The sequence below is a fragment of the Thermobia domestica genome, chromosome 13 (genome assembly GCF_964235325.1).
Source record: "Thermobia domestica chromosome 13, izTheDome1.hap1.1, whole genome shotgun sequence".
Lineage (NCBI taxonomy): Eukaryota > Metazoa > Arthropoda > Insecta > Zygentoma > Lepismatidae > Thermobia > Thermobia domestica.
In genome coordinates this window covers 184,648,839-184,669,963 of record NC_137466.1, presented here as the reverse complement: position 1 = coordinate 184,669,963, position 21,125 = coordinate 184,648,839, and the positions used below count along the sequence as shown (strand labels likewise).

Genomic DNA, 21,125 nt, shown 5'->3' with positions numbered 1-21,125 from the left:
CCTCACAACTTAGGAGCAATAAGAGATGAACAAGGGAAATTTTCCGCTACACAGTTTACAAATGTAGCAAGTATACCAAGAGAAATGAGATCCTGCTATGATGGGGGACTATTGTTGGTTTCTTCTTAGAGAGACCAAACAACAGTACAAGAGACGGTTCATGTTTACCAAAAAGAAAAGTTCCAATTACATGCCAAAATAAAAGCTTGTACACATGCCACCAAGATATCTGGTGTCTGGTACCACCAAGATATCTTTTACACATACCTGGTGTTTTTCAGTAGGCTTCATGTATGCATATTCTTCGGATGACATTCGAATCTAGATTTGCTTTTACCACTGCATTTTTGTGTGTTTACTGGTTTTTCATAAATTTCCTTAGTTTCATAGCATTTTGAACAAAATGTGTTTACAGATAACAACGGCAGTGCAAATTCTTTTCAACAGCGGTGTATATTTTTATAGTATCCTTCTCCTTGTGTGTATGTGTTCTTTCACACTCTTGTATTCACTGCTATTTCCATTATTTTATCAACCTGTACCACGGCTATGCCTTCAGTCTGTACAAACGTGGATATTCTATCGGAAATATACTATGTTTGCCATTTTATTTGTGAACACCCTGTAGCAACAATATGTGACGTGATGGAACATTTTTGACTATAGGCGGACTCCTGAGGTCTAAATTAACTAAGATCACCCGTCAGTGTAACTTCTACGGAATAAAAGTTAAAAGTTGTTGATAGTGTAATTTGTATGAGGATGTTAATATATTCTAAGCAAATTGATTTATCGAATGATCAATAATATTTATTATGAATAATTTATGCGATTTCTGTTTATATCTATTATATAACAATAGCTTATTATATCCCCCAAAAGAACAAAATTCATCGCCAAATCAAGTAGGTAACCTTCGTCCTCTTCTATATCACTAGTTCAATGGCAGCACACTATCGGCAATTATCAACCAAATAATACACCTACATTCACTTTGGAAGTCTGTTCCATCCAAACGCCCAAACGAGTTAGTAGACCAGTCTTAGTTCCACAGAAACAACAATGACCAAACCGAAAAAATATCAAATATGTCAACATCAGGTAGCAAACTCAGGACATGAAAATGCTGTGCTTGAAACATTCCCGATGTTTTATTTTTCTTTGTTTATTTATTTTAAATATTTTATTTCACAAGCTAAGCAACATATGCTAGCACAAGAAAAGATTTCGTTCTTAAATCCTAGCAGAATAAATGTCCACTCATTTTCCCTCACCTCGGAAGAATTTAAGCTACAGAGCCAGTTTCTGTCTGGAACATACTGGTATTACCTAAAATTTACTATATAACGTTTTACTACTTTCTTAATGCCAAATATTCTTCTTTCGTTAGTATTTAAGTTGCTTACTCCTTTCTTTTATTACCTTACTCCATTATGTTCTTGTGCATGTGAACTATTTCATGCATTTGTAAAAAGGAAGCTTGCTGTGAGATTAAAAACTTAAAATTAAATTGAATCATTGAGTTCGAAAACCTGTCATATCCATCGAAGCTAATTTGAGAGGAGAGACAAACAAAACTAAATTATTCAATACACATTTGATATATAGGGCTGGTTTAATTTTTGTACCGTAGAAACTGCCATACTGTCCAAAATGAAAACAACCCCATATGTCACACGTATAGACTAATATAGTTTTGTTTGTCTCCCCTCTCATATCACTTTCTAAAGAGATGACTTGTTGCCAAACTCAACGATTTCATTAAAACATTATATGAAAATTACATTTTACTTGAGGAAAAAAGAGGTTTCTTCCATAGAAACTACCTATATTATACACTGCGTGATCATTACGTTTTATTTCCTTAATGTTATTTTCTTAGAAGGTACAAATGAACTAATGGATTGGAGAACAATGCAAAATCATCCAATTATAACACTTACAGCCCATTTGAGATCCATTGTTAAAATATACTGCTGTAAGAATGTTGTCAGGATCATAAGTTATTCGTTTCCAGATTCGTTTCAGCTCAAACGAAGGTATAGCATTTCGCTGTTCGTTTTCATTAGTTAAATTAAAGGCCTGCAAAGAAAGTTAAATTTTCTATCAACTGTTTCAGATGTTCAAATTGCACATTTTTGTATCTGTAATATGAAGAGTTTGAAGCAGGAACATGGTAACAAACACTGTTACTATTTTAAGAAATGAGAGGTTTCCAGCTGCACAATTCATTTTCAAAGTTGAAAACGGCTATTCTACGTAAATATAAGCCTAAGGACAGAAAATTGTTTTAAATATATTTTGCTCGTTATTTATATAAAAATGACCAGAAAGGTTCAAAATTTACTATGCAGATCGATTTCTTGTTAAAAAGTTTTAATTTTTGTCTTTTTGAGCAATTGAAATTCCATGCTGTACGAAGCCAGTCGAGGGGAGAATTTACCAACAATATTGGACACCCCTAAACAACACATGATAAGCATTTGATTCAGTTGCACTGCGGTATAGACAAGCACGTACACCTTAGGAACTGAAGCTCAGGAGATTTAAAGCTGTTAGTATATTAAGTAGTCTACTATTTGGCAACTTTTGGTACCAATGTAATTATGTAACGCCCGTTACAAAGAAGATATATTTTTTTCTATACAACTTGTACTAAAAGTCAGAAGTAGTCTATCTTTTGCAAAAGTAAAAATGAGCACATGGGCAATGTCTCTTTTGTTGATGACGTGTTGTTTATTTAAGGTTGGAATCTCGTCTCAAGCATTTCCATGCAGTTAACTGAGGTACTTATAAACCTTGAAACGAAGCGAAACCTTGAAGCGAAGTGTTATTATTATTATTATTATTATTATTATTATTATTATTATTATTATTATTATTATTATTATTATTATTATAGTAGTAGTAGTAGTAGTAATAGTAGTAGTAATAGCATGGTACCTGGTCGAGAGACTCTTTATATCCTGGTTCGTGACATATTGTAAATGCAAGAGGTGGAAGGTGTTTCCTGAACACCGATCTGTTTCTGGTGACAATACTTGGAAACTGATATTTTAAGTAGCATTCCTTAATCTATAAAGATAAGTTATGTTAAATGTATTAGTTGAAATACAAGCTCTTCACAATTACACCGTATCCACTAAAAGAATATTATTATTGATAAGTTAGGCGTACTTAGGGCTAACTGTTTTTTTTTCTTTCCTGTGCAAGGAAAACACACTGTATTATGTGATAAACCATTTTCTATTCAATGGAAGATATATATAGTAATGAACTCCTGTAATTTCTGTGAAACATATATAATATATGTTATTTATATTATTAGCCTCTTGATCACATGCAAGAGAAATAATTACTTAGCTACATTAAATATGTATTAATGTTTCCTACGCACAGCTTACCGGTTTGTCGCTCTAACAGAAACGAAGCTTAATCTCTTACTAGGCGACTTCGCAGACATACGTTTTATTATGCACTATGACGTACTTTTACAACTTGATTCCACATTTTTTGTACAGTTTCTTGCAACCCGTCCTTATTCTTGAGACTTGATTATTTATATCATTTTTAATGCGACATTTTACCTTGTACTTATCACAATGTAAAGTTTTCGTTACTTTCCAATAAACACGTGAAGATTATAGAACTATTACTCTCATATTTCATGCAACAAATATTTGCTTCGAATTCTGAACAGAAGTTTGTATGGACGAAAAAATGGTATAGTTAAGGAGAAACATTTCGGGTTCAAGAGAGGTAAGGGCACAAGATTTGCAGTTAGATTATTAAGGGTGATGGGCGAAGGTATATAGAAAAAGCAAAAGAGGTATATGTTATATTTATTGATCTAGAAGAGGCTTTTGAGCGCGTGAATTGCGATAGTTGTTGAAAGTTTTAAGGAAGCTTAGGTTGGAGAGGAAACATCGAAGACCCATAAGAAACTTATATACAAACCAACAAGTAAGTGTTAGAATAGGAGAGGAAATAACAGAGGAAAGTGCAATTGGAAGGGGAGTTCTACAGGGATGCTGCCTCTCGCCAACAATATATAATATCTATCTAGAAGAGATAGTGGAAAAGATCATACATAAGGAAGGCAACATTTCACAAGAAGATAGAATGATTATGTGCATATGGACTTCAGATGACTTGGCGCATGTTACAGGATCTGAAAAGAAAATCAATAAGGTGTTAGGAAACTTTGGGAAGAGTTGTGAAGATTATGGGATGAAAATAAATGTTAGAAAGACAAAAGCCATGGTCTGTCAGTGTCAAATATGGAAGTAAGAGGGGAGAAAAATAGAACAGGTGACTAGTTTTCGATACCTGGGTAGTATTATTAGTGATGATATGAAGTGAGAACGTGAAATAAAAGCAGGAATAGGAATAATGGAAAAAGTCTTTAGAAATAAAAAAAAATACTATTTTGTGTGACCTTGAATAAAGCGTTGAGTAAAATACTCATAAAATGCGTTGAGTAAAATACTCATAAAATGCTTTGTGTTGGGTATTCTACTATATGGGTTAGAAAGATGGGCATTACGCTAAAACGATGAAAAACGACTGGGAACTTTCTAAATGTGGGTGTGGAGAGGAATGCAGATAATTAGCTAGGACAAACTGAAAACGAATGAGAGCGTGACAGAAACGGTTGGAGAGAAAAGAATAACTTTAGATATTATTAAGGAGAGGAGGACAAAGTGGTTGGGACATTGGCTAAGAAGTAACTGTATTATGAGGACGTTCTAGAGGATATGGTGGCAGGAAAGAGAGGAAGGAAACGAAGGACGATATCAAAACAGAAAAATCGTAAATGAAGACGGAGAGTTTAGCGGATGACCATCGAGCAAGCGACACGCCAATATTGGCAGAATATCATGTCTATGATGACGATTTCCTTATGTGGCCGCATGTCGGTTTGAGAGAAGTGGATTTTGTATCATTTTCCGGCACAATATGCTCAGATTTCTGTTGGTGTAAATCCCGCGTTTAGGATTACACCACTATTTCTATTCAATACTACTAATCTTCGCATACTGTTCTAATGGTCTGTTAAAGAATCCTATTTTGAAGTATTGCTACACAAAACTCTTTCTTGTAGCTTGCCTTCCTGCCCATGCACAAGAGAAAACTCAGTCATGAAATTTCTTTTCGTTTGATGTGTTGATGTTTCCTTTGTTTATTGCGACCGGAAATAAAGAGGACACAAACAAACATCTTACCAGCTCAAAAGTCTACTTTTTATTAAATTCACTGACAGCAGTTCCAGTAGTGAATGTTATACACGTCCTCGTACAGCACATTCATTTCTAGGACAGGAATAATGACTCATGCTTTGCATAGAGACTGGTAGTGTAACATTGACAGTAGACCAGTAAAAGAAATTGGATTAATTTACTTAGATATACGTCACAAATACATCTTTCAATGATGTCATATACTTGATGTTGAAATTTGAGAAGTATAAAGAGTAGATCGAGTATACATTTTGATAAAAATTCGGTATGTATATATATATTGGACATGTGAACCCTATTTCTTGTAGCGCCCTATAGGACCTATAGGAAACCTAAAGGACATGTGAAACCTATTCATGTGAAACCTATATGTATAAAGTACATCAATTACAGTGCTCAGTTTTTCAGCAAGGTCTCCTTGACAAATTTTAAATAGCAAGTTATGTGTTAAATAGCAAATATCACTGATAAGACCATGCAATAAGAAACAACTTTTGTTTTGAAAAAAAAAATGTAAGTGTGGAGCACCGTTCACAAAATTGCAACCATTTAGTTTTGATCTTTCGCACATTCAGAAAAAAAAGTCCTGCACATTTTATAAATTATGAGCGACTGGACATAAAAAGGACATCAAAAGTGAAATAAAAATGTCAGAGGGTCCAACAAATGGAGTGATCTGTTTGCTAGGAGGGTTACCTATCATGGGACTCTGGAGGGCGAGGTCCCAAAATTCTAAATGGTAAGGTAATTTGATATGTCATTGTAAAGACAGTAGAAAAGTAAACAATTTCTACACCAGAACTGAACAAATATACAATTGAATGTTGAGTCGAATGGTAAAAAGTTCAAAGACACAACAGGTTCCTTTTTGTATTCCTCTGCTATGAATAATATATGTTATTTATTAGAGAAGCGAGAATGAGTATCCAAGATAATTTTACTGTACGTAATGAGTGAAATATCAAAGTACTAAAATCTCTATTCTTACTAGAAATCCAACTCGACATTACACGTTTTATAACACTATAGTCTACTCTTGATTATTATAGATTTCCACATTTTAGAAAATGAACGAAAAAGCAGAATAAATCAAGTGACAGTAAACGAATGAATCTTTCTAAGTAGGTACTTTGTTAAATTTTACTATAATTCTTACCTGAAAGACAACTATGATGAAACACACCAATGAAATCAAGGATTTCATAGTCCAATAATTTGTTATTTTCTTAATTTTCTCACAGAATGTCAGTTTGCAAGGACATGTCCTGGAATATGATTTAGCGGAAACTGTTGTTTGTTTTTTGTCAAAACTGGTTTTAGGACGAATTCTACTTTCCGTTGGATGTACATTTATTGCACATCGACTTGTAACTTTAATATGAGTACTTTGTCTACTTTCACAGTTCTTCTGCTGAAATATTTCCCACCTTCGCATTGTGGTATTCGATACTTTTCTCGTAAGGAAAATTGTTTTCATTTAATCACTATTTTACAGAAATAAGAAAAACTGCAATATCCTCTATGTAAATTAATTTTTCCGTTTACTGAAACATAATAGAGCAATTAACGATGAAAACAATATTGGATTGAATAAGAGCTCTTACATCACGCCAAAAAATGATTGATGATTAAGATTTTCTCAACAAGTTGAGAACAAATTTCATAGAATATAAAGCTATTTGGTTACTTTCGAATGTCACATATTGAGGAAAACGTAATTAGAATAATTGATTTTAATTACTAAAATAACCAAAGCAATGTCACATTTCAAGATCACTCATGGATTTCAAGTTTCAAGTATATGCAATAAGTGGTCGAGTGTTCACACCTGTTTGAGGGAATCTTGGTTCGGCTACAGGTGATGTGGGATGTCAGAGAATAGCATCCTTGTATTTAGTCTTCTTAAAGTTTGAGTCTATTTTCTACCATACCACAATATGGCGATAAAAAGTGCTATCTTATAATTATTGAAAGGAAACAGATTTCAACATATAGAGAGTAGTTAAAAGTTGTTCTATGCATCAGCATAGTCTGTAAACGCGAGTATTGAACACAAAAGTAAAGTTTCTCGGCCACAAGGTCAATTATTTTTTTTAGACTTAAAAATTATCATATGTTTAACAAGCCTAAGTCTTATGGAATTGATCGTCGATATGCGTCAAGGCAGAAACGCTAAAATACAGCAAGAAACGTTATTTTCATATTGTAAATTTCTACTTAATGCTGATAGGTAGAGCAAATCATACACACTGGAATCTTTTCTATCCCACTACGAATTTTATTACAAAATTTCCTATTACAGGTGTAAACAGTAAAATACAGGATTACTATAAACACGTATATTTTTTAGTAACTATGATAAATAGGTGTGCAAAGGCCTAGATAGCCTAGGAAAGGATTCACACAGAATTCCATGCAAGCTAAGTGAGAAGGATTCAGAATTTTTAATGCTCCATGCAAGCAGAGAGAACTTAGAAAGCCAGAAAGCTTTACGCAAGCTGGGTGGTTGAGGTCAAGAATTCAACAATGCTCAAGGCAAGCAGAGTAGAATGGAGAGGAGGCCTTAGAGCTCCAGGCAAGCTTAACGGCTTGAGTGGGTATTTTTCAATCCTCCAAGCAAGCTGAGAGAAGAGGGTTGTCCAGCCAAAGACTGATACCAAATGTGGAGGTCTTCCTGTTTTATAGGTGCTTCAATGTGGCAGTGTCACTGATAGTGTTTTTGTGTCACATGATCAGGCGAAATATTACAATATGGATTCAGAGAACCAGACAAACAGATTTTGTTTCGTAACTATCGATTAAAACCCAAAGGGTGAAAATGTACCATTTCCGCTCTCAACATTGAATAATAAAAGCGAAATACATGTCTCATTTGAGCCCTTTTGAAAATGTACAAATTTACTACAGTTATCGGTTTAATAATTTATTTTCATAGAAAGGAAAATAGGAAATAATTTAGTAATGTGGATTAAACACCCTCAAAAATAGGTTTTATATCCTATTTTAATAGACCATTGAAACCGGAAGTGGAACAATGTACTCGTCTCACTATTGATCACCATGAACAAAAAATGTAATAAACAGTGACAAGTATTTTTGACATGGCTTCAAATTTCCACTAACAAGCTCCATCTCCGTCCTTATTTCTCTAATGAAACCAGACTTAATGGAAATCTACTACCCATTCGATTTTCGATTTTCCATCTTTCTAATTTAGAAGTTTAGAACAGTTATACAATTTGAAACGATACCCACTCTTTTCATTTCTTGTTAAATGAAAAAGGTGCTATGTTCAACAGTCCTAATCAGGAAGTGAGTTCCCGTGAAAATACTCATCTCATTCCAGTATTCCCTGCTTTTGTCTACGGTTAAATAACTTTTTCTGGCTAATCACCGAAATGTTCATTTTCTCAGAGAACAAATTGCTGAAACGGAAGTTAAAACTAGCACACAAGTCGATTGAGCATTTTCCCGATATTTCCTACAATGTTCGATATAGCCACACTGTGCCTCAAAAGAACAACTCTTAATCATGGCATTATTTCTCAGAAAGAAGGAAATTAAAGTTTCTTCTTTCAATTAAAAAACGACTTTGTGAATAGAATGTTCCTAATTAACAATAATTAATAATTAAAATAAAAGGTGTTCTGATTTGATTGTGTTTATATTTCCTTCAACCCATTTATTCTGATAACGGTGCCGTAGCATCTCGAAGAGGTGTGAAGTTATCTCTACTCACTGTCATGGGAAGAAGTAATATCACCAAATTTATATTATATGAAGTTTTTCATTGAATGTTTTCTTTTTTGGTATTGAAACTATAAGGAAGGTATCTAAAATGGTAAATTGTTTACAACATTAATATTTTTAGCTGAAGTAGTACCAACTTATAAGCAACTGCTGGGAAACAATAACGTTAGTGTTTTTTCAGTTGTATTTTTGACCCATACTAACGATATGGCTTATGTATTCATGAATTGTTCGCTAAATACGTTACGTTCGCAGACAGTACGAATCAAGATTGATACGGCTGATGCAATCTTATAGCTGTGTTCTAAGTTTACTTTTCTATTGCGAGTGCACTGAAGAGAATATCCTGAAGCCTAAGACCGAGATAAATTGAATATTTTCTACGGTACCTTACATGGAAGTATCAATACTACAAAATTGATAAAAGTTCCCTTTAATCATCCAACGGGAATAGAACCCAGGATCACTGGAATGTAAACCCAACGATTATCTCGCCACTCTAAGACATTGCTGTTGCTTTAAGGAATGAAAAACTTGACGAGAAGTGATTTTAGTAAATTGCATACTTTTACAATTTCAATACTGTAAAACTCTTATACTTTACGTCACAATAAAAAAGAAAGTATTACGTAGAAACTATAGTAAAGAGAATTCAAATCTAAATTGTCAAACAAAATTGTTGAAAATGAATGATAGAAGTAGTATTAGTGGACGTTGTTGCAGCATTTAAATAGGAGGAAGTTTAACACTCTGCTTCAGCATCGAGGCTAAATGTTAGGTGTATTTGCAGTTTAAGTATTTCTCTACCGAAATGGATGATATGATATCATTAAGTTTTACGTCTTATCCTTATCCTTATCCTTATCCTGCCGGCTAGGGTAAAGAAGACGGTTTTATATACGGATATTTCTTTATAATTATGTTCTTTATCGTGCCATTAATATGCATTGCAAATTCTTGAATTCAACATTTTATCAACCTACTCGATATTGGGAAAATCAAAATCTCTAACCGTTGTCCTGCGAACACATGATGTGTGGCCCACGCACTTAAACTTACTTGTTATACATATTTTTTGTTTATTACGTTATTTCGTATGGACGTTTTGGTTTTGTGAAATGTAGAAAAAAGAAAACTTATAATGTAAACAACCTGAAACTTATGCTACTCCATGCCTAAAACTATGTTGGACCAGCGATGGGCCACTAGCGACCTCCTGGCAATAATTTGATGTCCTGCAGCGAAGATTCGCTATGGCCTCCCTTCCGTTTTGAAAATTATACTACCAGCGTTCCACTAGTGGCATCGGCGCGATGAAACTCCAATGAACCACAAAATGTTAAATGAATTATAGATTGATATCTCTACATTAAAGTGAGTCTCATAAAACACTAAAAAGGGTACTTCGGAGTTGGCGCGAACCACCTACCTTATGATTTGTAGGTGGATATTGTTCCAACTTCGCCACGACAAAGGAGTCGTCGCCTGTAGAGCGATAATCGTTGAGGCCTTTATAATTTGGCCAATCAGAGTGCTCCTTAATGTAAACAACCTGAAACTCAAGCCATTGGCTCTTACAATCGAAGGAATCCTAATAGTTTTGAAGTAAGTAACATTTATATTAATGATGCCCGTTATGGAAAAAAGTTGAAACAAGGTATTTTCAAATTTACCGTTTTACCATATAAATTCAACAGAGTAAAGTTTTAAATTCATATTAACAACTTTTACAGTTGAGACAACTACTAAACCTTAGATTTTGGTATTGACATGTTTTTAAGAAAGTTATTTCTAGAAGGACACTGCTTTCATTCTTTTAATTGGTTTCCCGCAACATGATATCCAACTGCTCAGATGGTGCAATGGGTTCAAAACAACAATAGGCATTAGAAAGACTAACTAGAGTATATCCACTAGAAATATTCCAAATCATTGCCTAATCGGTTAACCGGTTTGGATTGGTTTAAGTTTCAAACCGAATGTGTCGGTTTATTTCAGAAATCGAACCATAATTGGTTCTCTTCGGTTTGAAACAGACACTGAATTGAAGTTTTCTTACAATATTTTTATATATATCTTGAAACAAAGCCCGAACTATATGCAATGACTTCATATTAGATTAAGTAATTGTGAATCTGGTATTTCAGTTTCGATTCTCCATGTCTTTCTCTTAATAATTTACATGTAACACTTCCCAAGTGTAACACTCAGATTTTGATAAAATTTGCCAGGTAGATACTATATATGAAAGAGACGGTTACATTTTTCTTTACTTTCTGTGGAAAAAACGGTTTTAGGGGGCAAAAATACCCACACAAAATTTTGAAAGTTGGCATAAAGGAAAGAAGAAGGTGTCCAAAGTGAATGAAAGGGAGGAGAAACCTTTAATACGGTTGCTCGTACCTAATGCTAAAATTTGGTTTGTTATTTTCAGTAACCAATTAATATTTATTTAGCAAACATGTTTCTGTCATTAACAAAATATCGTGTTTTTATGTTATGTTGTAAATTATGGTTCAATTTTGAGATCAATAGAATGAGTGTACTTTAAGAACTCCGTAATTTGAAAGCAATCAACCAAAATTACAACACAATTTAATTTGTGCTAATAGAAACATAATCAAGCACTATTCAATCAGATGTTCAGGCAAGATTTGAGTGCTAAGTACTTGGGGACGATTTTCCTCTATTGATAGTTGATTGTTTTAGAAGAAATTTAAGCCTACATCTCAGAAAGGAATATTTAAGAGTAGTAAACTCATTAGAAATTTTAACATAATGTTGGTACGAAGGAATGCAAGTAGAATATTTCATGGTAAAATATTATCTAAATTCTACAACTATGATGTAAATAAACTCCAAAGCAAGAAAATTGCTTTTCCTTCTCAAAGATTTCAAAACATGGAGCCTCCTGAAAGAGCTCCTAAGAAGGAGAATAACAGAATTTTCGACTTCTTACTCAAGTGGCCATTCCTTCTTATTTGTTGTGCTACAGTATTTTTCCAGGTATTCGTAATGTAATACTTATTTCGCAAAAATAATCAGAACTATAATAGCTGAGAAGAAAAAGAGCATGTAAACTAGGCTTCTTAGGTTTGATGTCTGCTGGTGCCGTTAATTTATATCGTTGCATTGCAATTCTGAGGCTTACCAAGTCTCTTTAAAATGTGTTAATGTGGCTAAGGTGGGAAATAAACAAGCCAGAGTGTGATGTTGAGCAAAGATGCCCGAGCTCATGAGGTTGGCGCTCATGAATTCGGAACTCACGCTTGCTCGACCTGTCCTTCACGGAGTAAGGCCTGCCACACACATTCCGGTATACCGGTGAGGTTTATCTGTACAGGTAAACCGGAACGTGCGTGCCAGCCACACTGTTGAAGAAACGAAATTCAATTCTTACTACCTGTGCAGGCGTGTAGACCTGAGCGTGTGTGTGGGTTACTCCGGCACACCTGTACAGTGTTTAGGTGAGTTGTGGCTAGTTCCTTGAATAGGGAGCGTCGGTCGTTGTCTTGTTTGTTCGCCATCTCTCGACTGAGTTAAATTCTTCGGGTTTTCAGTTGCCTGTGTGTGTGTGCTCTAGCCTGCACAGGTATACCTTTCCGGTATACCAATGAGGTCTACCTAACAGGTATATTGTAACGTGTGTTCCGGGCCTAAGGCAAGTTCCAAACCATGATCTGAACGTGAGGTCGAGTGAATGTGATGTCGAAAGAATGTTGTGAGTATGAGGTCAAGTGAGTGTGATGTCAAAAGGATGTTGTGGGCGTGATGTCGAAAAGATGTGAGTTCGAGGTCGAGTGAGAGTGAGGTCGGACAGATGTCAGCGTGAGTTTGAGTGAGATAAGTGCAAAGTGGGAATCTTTAGTGTTTACTACGTCATCTCCATGAGTCCAACTTTACTTTACTTTTACTTTAAGTTAGTCTCTGCCACGGATCTGGAATATTTTAATAAGGAAAATAAGGTATGAGAACGCCTTAAGCACCATAATGGACTTGTATAATTATATGGATGAGTTAAAGTCACAGTGGTGCAAGCTACATATTCTTTGTTTTCACTCATATCAGTTTGTTGATAAGCAGAGCAGCTGTTTCCTTTACCACTAGAATTTCCATTGCTATCTGTTGGTACTTGAATATATATATCAAACCTGACGATTTCTGTTAACAGATTAACTAACGTACTCTTCATTTCTATGCATTTTGTATTTTTTTTTTAAAAAAAAGGGCTTACATCACTGCAACTTTAGTTCATGAATATGTGAACAATTGTTATGTAGAATATATGTGATTTGGAACCACAATTACTGAATTTTGGAATACTAGTTATATTTATCACCACTTTCAGTCTCTGATCAGTCCCTATCTTCTTAGTCGCCCGTTTTTCTTATATGAAGCTTCTCGCCTAGTAACAATGTATGCTCTTTATTTATTTTTAAGCTTTTTTCTCAGCGTATTCTATGAACCTTCCTCTATAATAGCTGGGAGTGTCATTGGTTCATGTATTTCAGATACGAATGAAATTTCTGTTCGATTACAAGCAGTACTGAACCTTATACCAATCAAGTCGATCTATCCGAAACGAACACCTGTTGTAGGCGTTGCTGCTACTGTATATTAATTTGGAACTCACTGTCAGAGAAAATGAACTGACAGTCAGATTCATGTTTTGCAGATTTAATTCTCCTCCTGGTTGAGCTAAACCAGGCGATAGAACAGAGATGTTCAACTTTTGTATGTTGTGAAAGGAAATCATGTCCCAGCTACTTGTTACGGTACTGTAATATAAAAATGAAGCATACACATTCTTCAATGAAAATGCAGTAAACGTTGCGTCATTTAAATGGTCGAGGAACAGAATTCTGATTTGGGTTAAGAGCGGTTCATACGCAATATCCAGATGCCCGCCTTTTCTCAAACTTGCCTAAATGTTAAAGTTCAGATCATTGTGAGATTCAGAAATTCATTTGATCTACCATATTTGACCCCAGTTAGCCTGTTAAGAACCCCATTACTAGAAAACCTTTCTCGACAAATTTAGACAGTATGAGACTTAAACGGGAAACACTAGCACTTAGAAGTAATGTTTTTAGCAGTGTAATGTACATCCAAATCGCAGATTCTTTATCTAATCATGTAATTCTAACAGACGAACGTCAGTTGGATTGGATTTTACTTTGGTTTTATAGCTGAGGCTACACGTCACGTAGATCTGTAGGTTAACGTGGAATCCGCAACAGATGAAATGCACCGGGAATCAAACAAGGATCTAGTGCGCAAATGCTGACCCTATAACCACTAGCAAACTTCTTTTCGGGTCGGCGCTTAGCCCTTTTTAGCATCGAGGCAATATTAGACGCGGATTTACAATTTAACAGACGAACGTTTTATCATAAAATCAAAATAATATTTGAAAAGAAAAGACAGAAATTCTTCTAATGTTTCTGTTTTGTTAAATTTCAGGTAAGAGAATGCTACATAAAGTTTCTTGAATCCGACGTCTTGGTACGTTCAAGGATGGTTGTAGTTGAAAATTTTCCAAGTCCAGCCATTACAATATGCCGTAATCCAGGATTCAAGGAGGATGTTCTGAAGGTAAATCGTGGTCAGAAAATTTGTTTTTCTTTGTGGTTTTCTATACTTCTATGATTTTGAAAATTCCTTCTGTAAGAAGAAAGATTCATTGAGTACCTCATTCCAAACTAAATTTTACATGAACATGTAGATATAAACACGAGATTTATTTTTTAAGATTCGTTGTGCAATAAAAACCAAAACCAGCAATCCCTGACAAGAAAGATGTATTTATTGCACTTAGATACCATTTTCTATTTTCCGAAGTAAATTCCGTCTCGGTATAAACATTTCATATAACATCTTTTTCAAATATTTCTGAAGCGTGTGATAATAGCCCGTTATTCATGGTTGTTTTCATTTCTTCATCAGTATATAAACTCTTCCTGCCTAGGAAGATCTTCAGAAGGCACTAGAGGTGATATTCGCTATTCGCAAGGTATGGACTGATTTTCGAATTTCATTTAGCTAAAAGATCTTATTCCGACCTTCCAGAACAAGTTCAGTATTTTACTGTCTTTCATTGCATTGTCACCATGTATTATCCGTCGCACGAGTCTGTGCATTTGTTTTGTAGTGGCGCTGCTGTTGTGTTTGTCTTGGCACTGGGCGAAGGGGGTGGTAGGAGTGAGGGCAGGAATTGTTTTCTGTATTCCTTTACAGGGTTGCCAGGACGACTTCAGGTCAGGCAGGCAACTAGATATTTTAATGTTCGATTCCAAACCAAATAGTTTTACATATCTCTCGCAAAACAACTTGAAATATGTACGCACTACTCTCACGCAAATTTCATTCTGTTCATATCCTTTTGATTTTCTCGAAAACCTGACCATAAAAGAAATCTCAAGAAACTAGTACCCCTGGCGACCCTGCCATGTTGTTCCTACCACTTGTAAACAAGGAAGTTAGTTCCCAACTTCGCCGCATGCAGAGAAAAATCAGACGAGTAATACCTCACATATTAGATTGTTGATATTTACAGTTGTCATGTGTTTTGCTTTTAGGGATAGCATGATAGTCCGTTTACCACAGTCAGCAATCTTAAACATGTTAACTTTGTACTATAAAGCCTGCAGATTGACTAGTTGGTTTTCCATATCCTCGGTGAGGGAGGGATGTGCTATTGTGTTCACGTGTGGTTCGGATTTTGTGTCAGGTAGTAACTGTGAAGAATAAGTGATAGAGTTGTTTTATTTTGAATATGCGTTTTTGGTTGGGTTCTATTATGTTTTTTGCCGTGGTGACGTGTCATGTGTGTGTGGGTGGGTGTGGAGGTACGGAGCAGCTCCAGAGTCCGAAAACATTGTGCCTCGAAAGTGTATGCTTGTTGCCACTGTCTAATTGGTTTTGTCGTTATATTAGTTCGGACGTTTTCTCTTGAAATGGAAATGTCTGCTTGTACTCAAGAATGCCGAATACCTGTAGTCTCATTCACTCTTGAGAGTGCGCAAAATTTTAAACGATATTCACAAAGAACTTTACTTAAAAATAACCTCAATATAATAGTAAAATGATTCATGTTATTGTTACAAATATGAACACAATAGTCTAACAACTATAATATCAACTTATTCAAAGTACCTATTGTCTCCATTACTTTGAAAATTTTAAAGATAGAATAAGTAAATTTTAAAGATAAAATGTAAAAATTTAAAGATAGAATGAGGAAATTTTAAAGATAGAATGAAAAAAAATTAAAAGATAGAATGAGGAAATTATAGAGATAGAATAAGGAAATTTTAAAGATATAATGTGGACATTTTAAAGATAGAATGAAGAAAATTTAAAAATAGAATGAAAAATTTAAAGATAGAATAAGGAAATTTTAAAGATATAATGAAAAAAATAAAGATAGAATGAGGAAATTTTAGAGATAGAATAAGGAAATTTTAAAGATAGTATGAGGAAATTCTAGAGATAGAATAAGGAAATTTAAAAGATAGAATGAGGAAATTTTAGAGATAGAATAAGGAAATTTTAAAGATAGAATGAGGAAATTTTAAAGATAGAATGAAAAAAATTAAAGATAGAATAAGGAAATTTTAAAGATAGAATGAAAAAAATTAAAGATAGAATGAGGAAATTTTAAAGATAGAATGAAAAAAATTAAAGATAGAATGAGGAAATTTTAGAGATAGAATAAGGAAATTTTAAAGATAGAATGAGGAAATTTTAAAAATAGAATTGCGCATCTGGTTGCAGTACACGTTCTACAAATAATGGTAGGAATGTTTACAGAACGAACGGGAAGACAGATACCCTTTTTAGCCCTGGAAATACTCACTTTTATCTATAAAACCCATAAAACATTTTACATTAATACTGTGAATTAATATTACCAGACTGATGAACGAGACTTAACGGAAATTCAGCTCCAAGTTTGAGGTTTTGGAAACAATTCTGCATACATCTCACAATTTCTGTACTTACTAAATCTTTTCAAACCTCTGCTATACTGTTGCAAGTCGTGGCTTGGTTACATACCTTTTGTGAAACTTTTTTTTTTTTTTTTTTTTGGAATTGAGTACCATGCAAATGAAAATAGGTACCAGCATTGTACCAAAATCATAGCCAGTCATCTAGAGTCAAAATATTAAAAAAAAGATGTAGCTTGAGCCTTATTTCTTTCCTCGGAGCTTTGCTTACAGGAAAATTTATTTTCCCTTTACTCTGCTACGGACTAACATACGCGGTCTTACAAGAGTGATAAACCGCCAATTAAACAAATAAGGATTTAGAATTAAGAATCGTGGAGCGTTTCTTGCTGTATCGTTGACGTTGCTTAACTTTTTTAAATGTTTTTAAACATTTCTTGAAGTTCTGTTTTAAGGCGTCCGTCATCGAATTTCTAGTTCAATGAGTCAACAACAGGCTGATGAAATGCCCAAACGTGTAGATTGCCGTCAGATGAAGTGAATTTTAGGAATGTAGACAAAAGAACGTTATGCATGTTTATTTGTTAAGAAATATATAAAAGAAATGAGTCAATACAAAATAGAGATTTTTTATGTTTGAGCGTATAAATGAACTGTAAGTTATGCTGAAAGATATGATTTTTTTTAGAAAAAGATAAAACATAATTTTAAAATTGATTCGATACTAAACATCTACCGGTTATGATTGTAAATAAATAATGTGTGCTTTTTTTTTTTTTTTTTTACAGAATTTTAGTTTAAAATATTACATGTGTAAAATTTGGTATTTTTGTTAGTATTATTAAGTTACATTATTTATTGTGGTGGGCGCGATACCTTTGCACTTGAAATATACCACAAAATTTGATTTTAATAATAATTGAGTAAATATCACGCCATATAACCAAGGTCCTTCACGTGGTGTACATGTAAAATTCTGTTTGTTCTTATTATATGAAGGCTAAAAGGGGAAAAGGACGTACGACAAGAAATGGTCGAAAATGAGTTAACAGCAGAATAATGTAGCCTAAAAGATGTAGTTTGCATGGACTAGGATCCAACAGTAAGAAGAAGGATAGTCACTAAGTAATTTGATGCTAAAGATTTCACCTACAAGGGAAGAAACAGGTAAGTCAGTGGAAAACAGAGTAATTGTGTAAAGTTATTAAAAAGATCACTTAACTCCTTTTTCCCTTGTAGTCTTCATGTTAATGATATTATAGAATATTCACTACTGCACGAACTCTTCATTATTACCGCTTATTTGAGTGTAGTCGAGTTTAGATAATATTTTTTCTACATTTAATTTAATACATATGTTCTACATTAATACTTTTTTTCATACTTTCTTCTCTTTACAGTCAAAGTTCTTAAGCATCTTAAATCTTTGGATTCTAATTGACAATGCATCTGAAATGGCGACTCAATGGAAGGAAATAACTTACGACTTTAATGAAACTATCCAATCTGTAGAAACTAGTGGCAAAGATATGTTTAGTAAGAGAACCTACTTTTAGTGAACAGTTAATTGATGTCAATACTTAATTTATCTAATGACTTTCACGTGTTATGGTTTTAAACTTTAAGAAATTAATAGTTTATTCCAAGATTTCTCTTATTTAGATTAAAGTAAGTTATCTTTCTCGATGATATTTGTCGTTAATCATTTAGTAATACTTAAAATGCACATAGTTTATTAAAATATATCAACAAAGTAACGGTATAAATCTTTAAATTATTGCTGGATCTGACTTCTATGTATAGTTACATAAATGGATATGCGAATTTCCTTTATATTGTTGTAAATCAATAGAAGTACATCTCAAGAAACCCCGATTTGATATCTTGTTGTATCATACGTGATTCGGATACTACTTTAAAATGTAGATCCACATCCTGTTAACCATTAGCAGTGATAATACAATAACCTCCTAACAAATAAGCAAAGGATAAAAGAACAGCGCTTGTCTTAGTATTGTTTCACCTGTAGTATCGCCGCAATTATTTTGTAAATGCTTCTGCACAAGGCAAATAATGAAGCAAGAGTTGTATTCGTGGAATGCAAGTTTCGAACATTCGACTCAACCACTATTTGTGTGTTCCCTGATATATCTGATAAGAATTTATTCATTTCAAAAGGAACTCGATATTGTCTACGTAGAAAGTTCTGAAATAAACTATTGAATAATATTGTTTAGGGTCGTAATCTATCAGGAATAAGAGTGTAAAATCTGTTTCAAATCACAAGTTCGCACGTGTGCAGAGAAAAGAATTTTGCTTGGGAGACTCGGGTTCGATTCCCGGTGGGAGCTAATGTGGTTCGGTTTCCACGTTAATCAGTAGGTCCAAGTCCCATATAGCCTCGCTGCTGAAAGGGACTCTAAACTCTAAATCAACTCAACTCCAAAAAATTGCTAAATAAACTACATGAAGATTTTTTTTTAAATACAAATAATAGTCTATAATTTCCTTTGAAAATGCAAGTTTTTCCCAACCATCAAAACGAAAAGAAGTTTCCCGTTCAATTAGTTATAAAATGTTTGATTTGATATAACATTTGTATAATATAGTTAATTCTTATTAATCAATCCACTGAGTATGGATTAAAACTTAGCGAAGGCTAAAGCGGAAAATTACTCCTACCACGATTTTTTTAAAATTCCACCATAACTTTAACAGTAATACACGTGTAATAATAATAATAATAATAATAAAAATAATAATAATAATAATAATAATAATAATAATAATAATAATAATAAGAAGAAGAAGAAGAAGAAGAAGAAGAAGAAAGAAGAATAATCGATTTTAATATAATATTTTTTATTCTCTTTAAGGCTTTCCAACATGAAATTAAAACGAATCAAAAATGAAAGGAGAATTTAGCACCTATAATGTTGAGTATATATATATGCTGCACTATAAATTTCGTAAAAAATGATTTTGATATTTTTGAGTGTTCATAATTATTCCCATTAATTGGATTTTTAATTAATCGAGAATGAGAAAGTGAACCTATTTCCACGTTCCACAATTTTAAGAAATATATTCTACTGCTCACGGACATTTTAAATTTAGAAGTATGAATGTGGTTGGAGCTTTGCGTTTGAAAAAATATGTAAAATCAGCCACAAAACTAATTACCCTTCTGACTGCGATAACTTCATTGCGTCAGGTCTAGTACTTTTACTGGTATGGTTTTTAAAAACCCTGCACAGAGGTAATCCAATTTACACGTAACATTTCTAGCTGGTGACGCTAGTTGGTAAGCCTATGAAGTACTATGCAAATAATTAACAAAAAAATCTCAATTTTAAGATTTATCTCTGCTGTTTGAAGAGTGTTGTTCATTGAGTGTCACATGTAAGAAACATTATAACTCGTTGAGCAAAAGCTATAACAGTCACCGAGAAGTACTCTCATGGAATCTATTTAGCGTTCTAATAATATATACCATGCTCTCGCTTATCTTTCTATTGAAACCGGAAATCAACACCTTTTCCATCTTATTTCGAGCATAAACATTAAAGCATTGTGTCTCGAATTTTCACTTTTTAAATATAGAATCCATAGCATCCGTTTCAGTCTTCGAGTTAGGTTCGGAGCAGGGAATAAAATACTATAATAGAAAATAAAATTACCTAATTTAGGATTTTAGGATATCATTAACAAACTACTCGCCCAAACCGTTTAACTACTGCTCACTCTATATAAATCCAGTTTTACGTAAAGTGTTTCTCAGTTTCAACTTGGCTTTGTTTACAGTCAGACTCAGTTTGCGGAAAATGATTGTAAGTTATATCTCTTGCGATGTACAAATGATATTTTGGCACATATTACATTTACGTCAGCAGTACAATAACTGAAATAGGTTGAATGTGTGAAATGATGGAAGGTATAGTGATTGTTACTAATAAGAAGGTATTAAGAATTACCTAACAATAAAATTTTATGAACAATATTAGTTAACTCAACAAACGAAGGTCTCATTATAGGGTCTTAATGGCTTGTCAAGACTTATATGGAAGGGTTTTAACTAGCTAACAGTTTTTGTGGAAACTGAAGCTGTTAGTCACTGTAAATAACTGGTTATCGTATTGGATTTTCAAGCAGGGAATCGCGGGTCGAATCCCTGTAGGATGGAAGT

The 21,125-nt window shown here is 33.7% G+C and overlaps 1 protein-coding gene across 1 annotated transcript in view; it reads left to right on the top strand.

Annotated features, from left to right (window-relative positions):
* The window catches only part of LOC145667887 (uncharacterized), an 81,251-nt gene extending 61,422 nt beyond the window's left edge, over nt 1-19,829 (top strand). The window contains exons 2-4 of the mRNA XM_081735318.1: nt 14,454-14,585; nt 18,340-18,475; nt 19,816-19,829. Of these exons, the coding sequence (XP_081591444.1) occupies nt 14,454-14,585; nt 18,340-18,475; nt 19,816-19,829 (282 nt within the window). The remainder of the gene's footprint in view (nt 1-14,453; nt 14,586-18,339; nt 18,476-19,815) is intronic.
* The last annotated feature ends 1,296 nt before the right edge of the window (nt 19,830-21,125 follow it).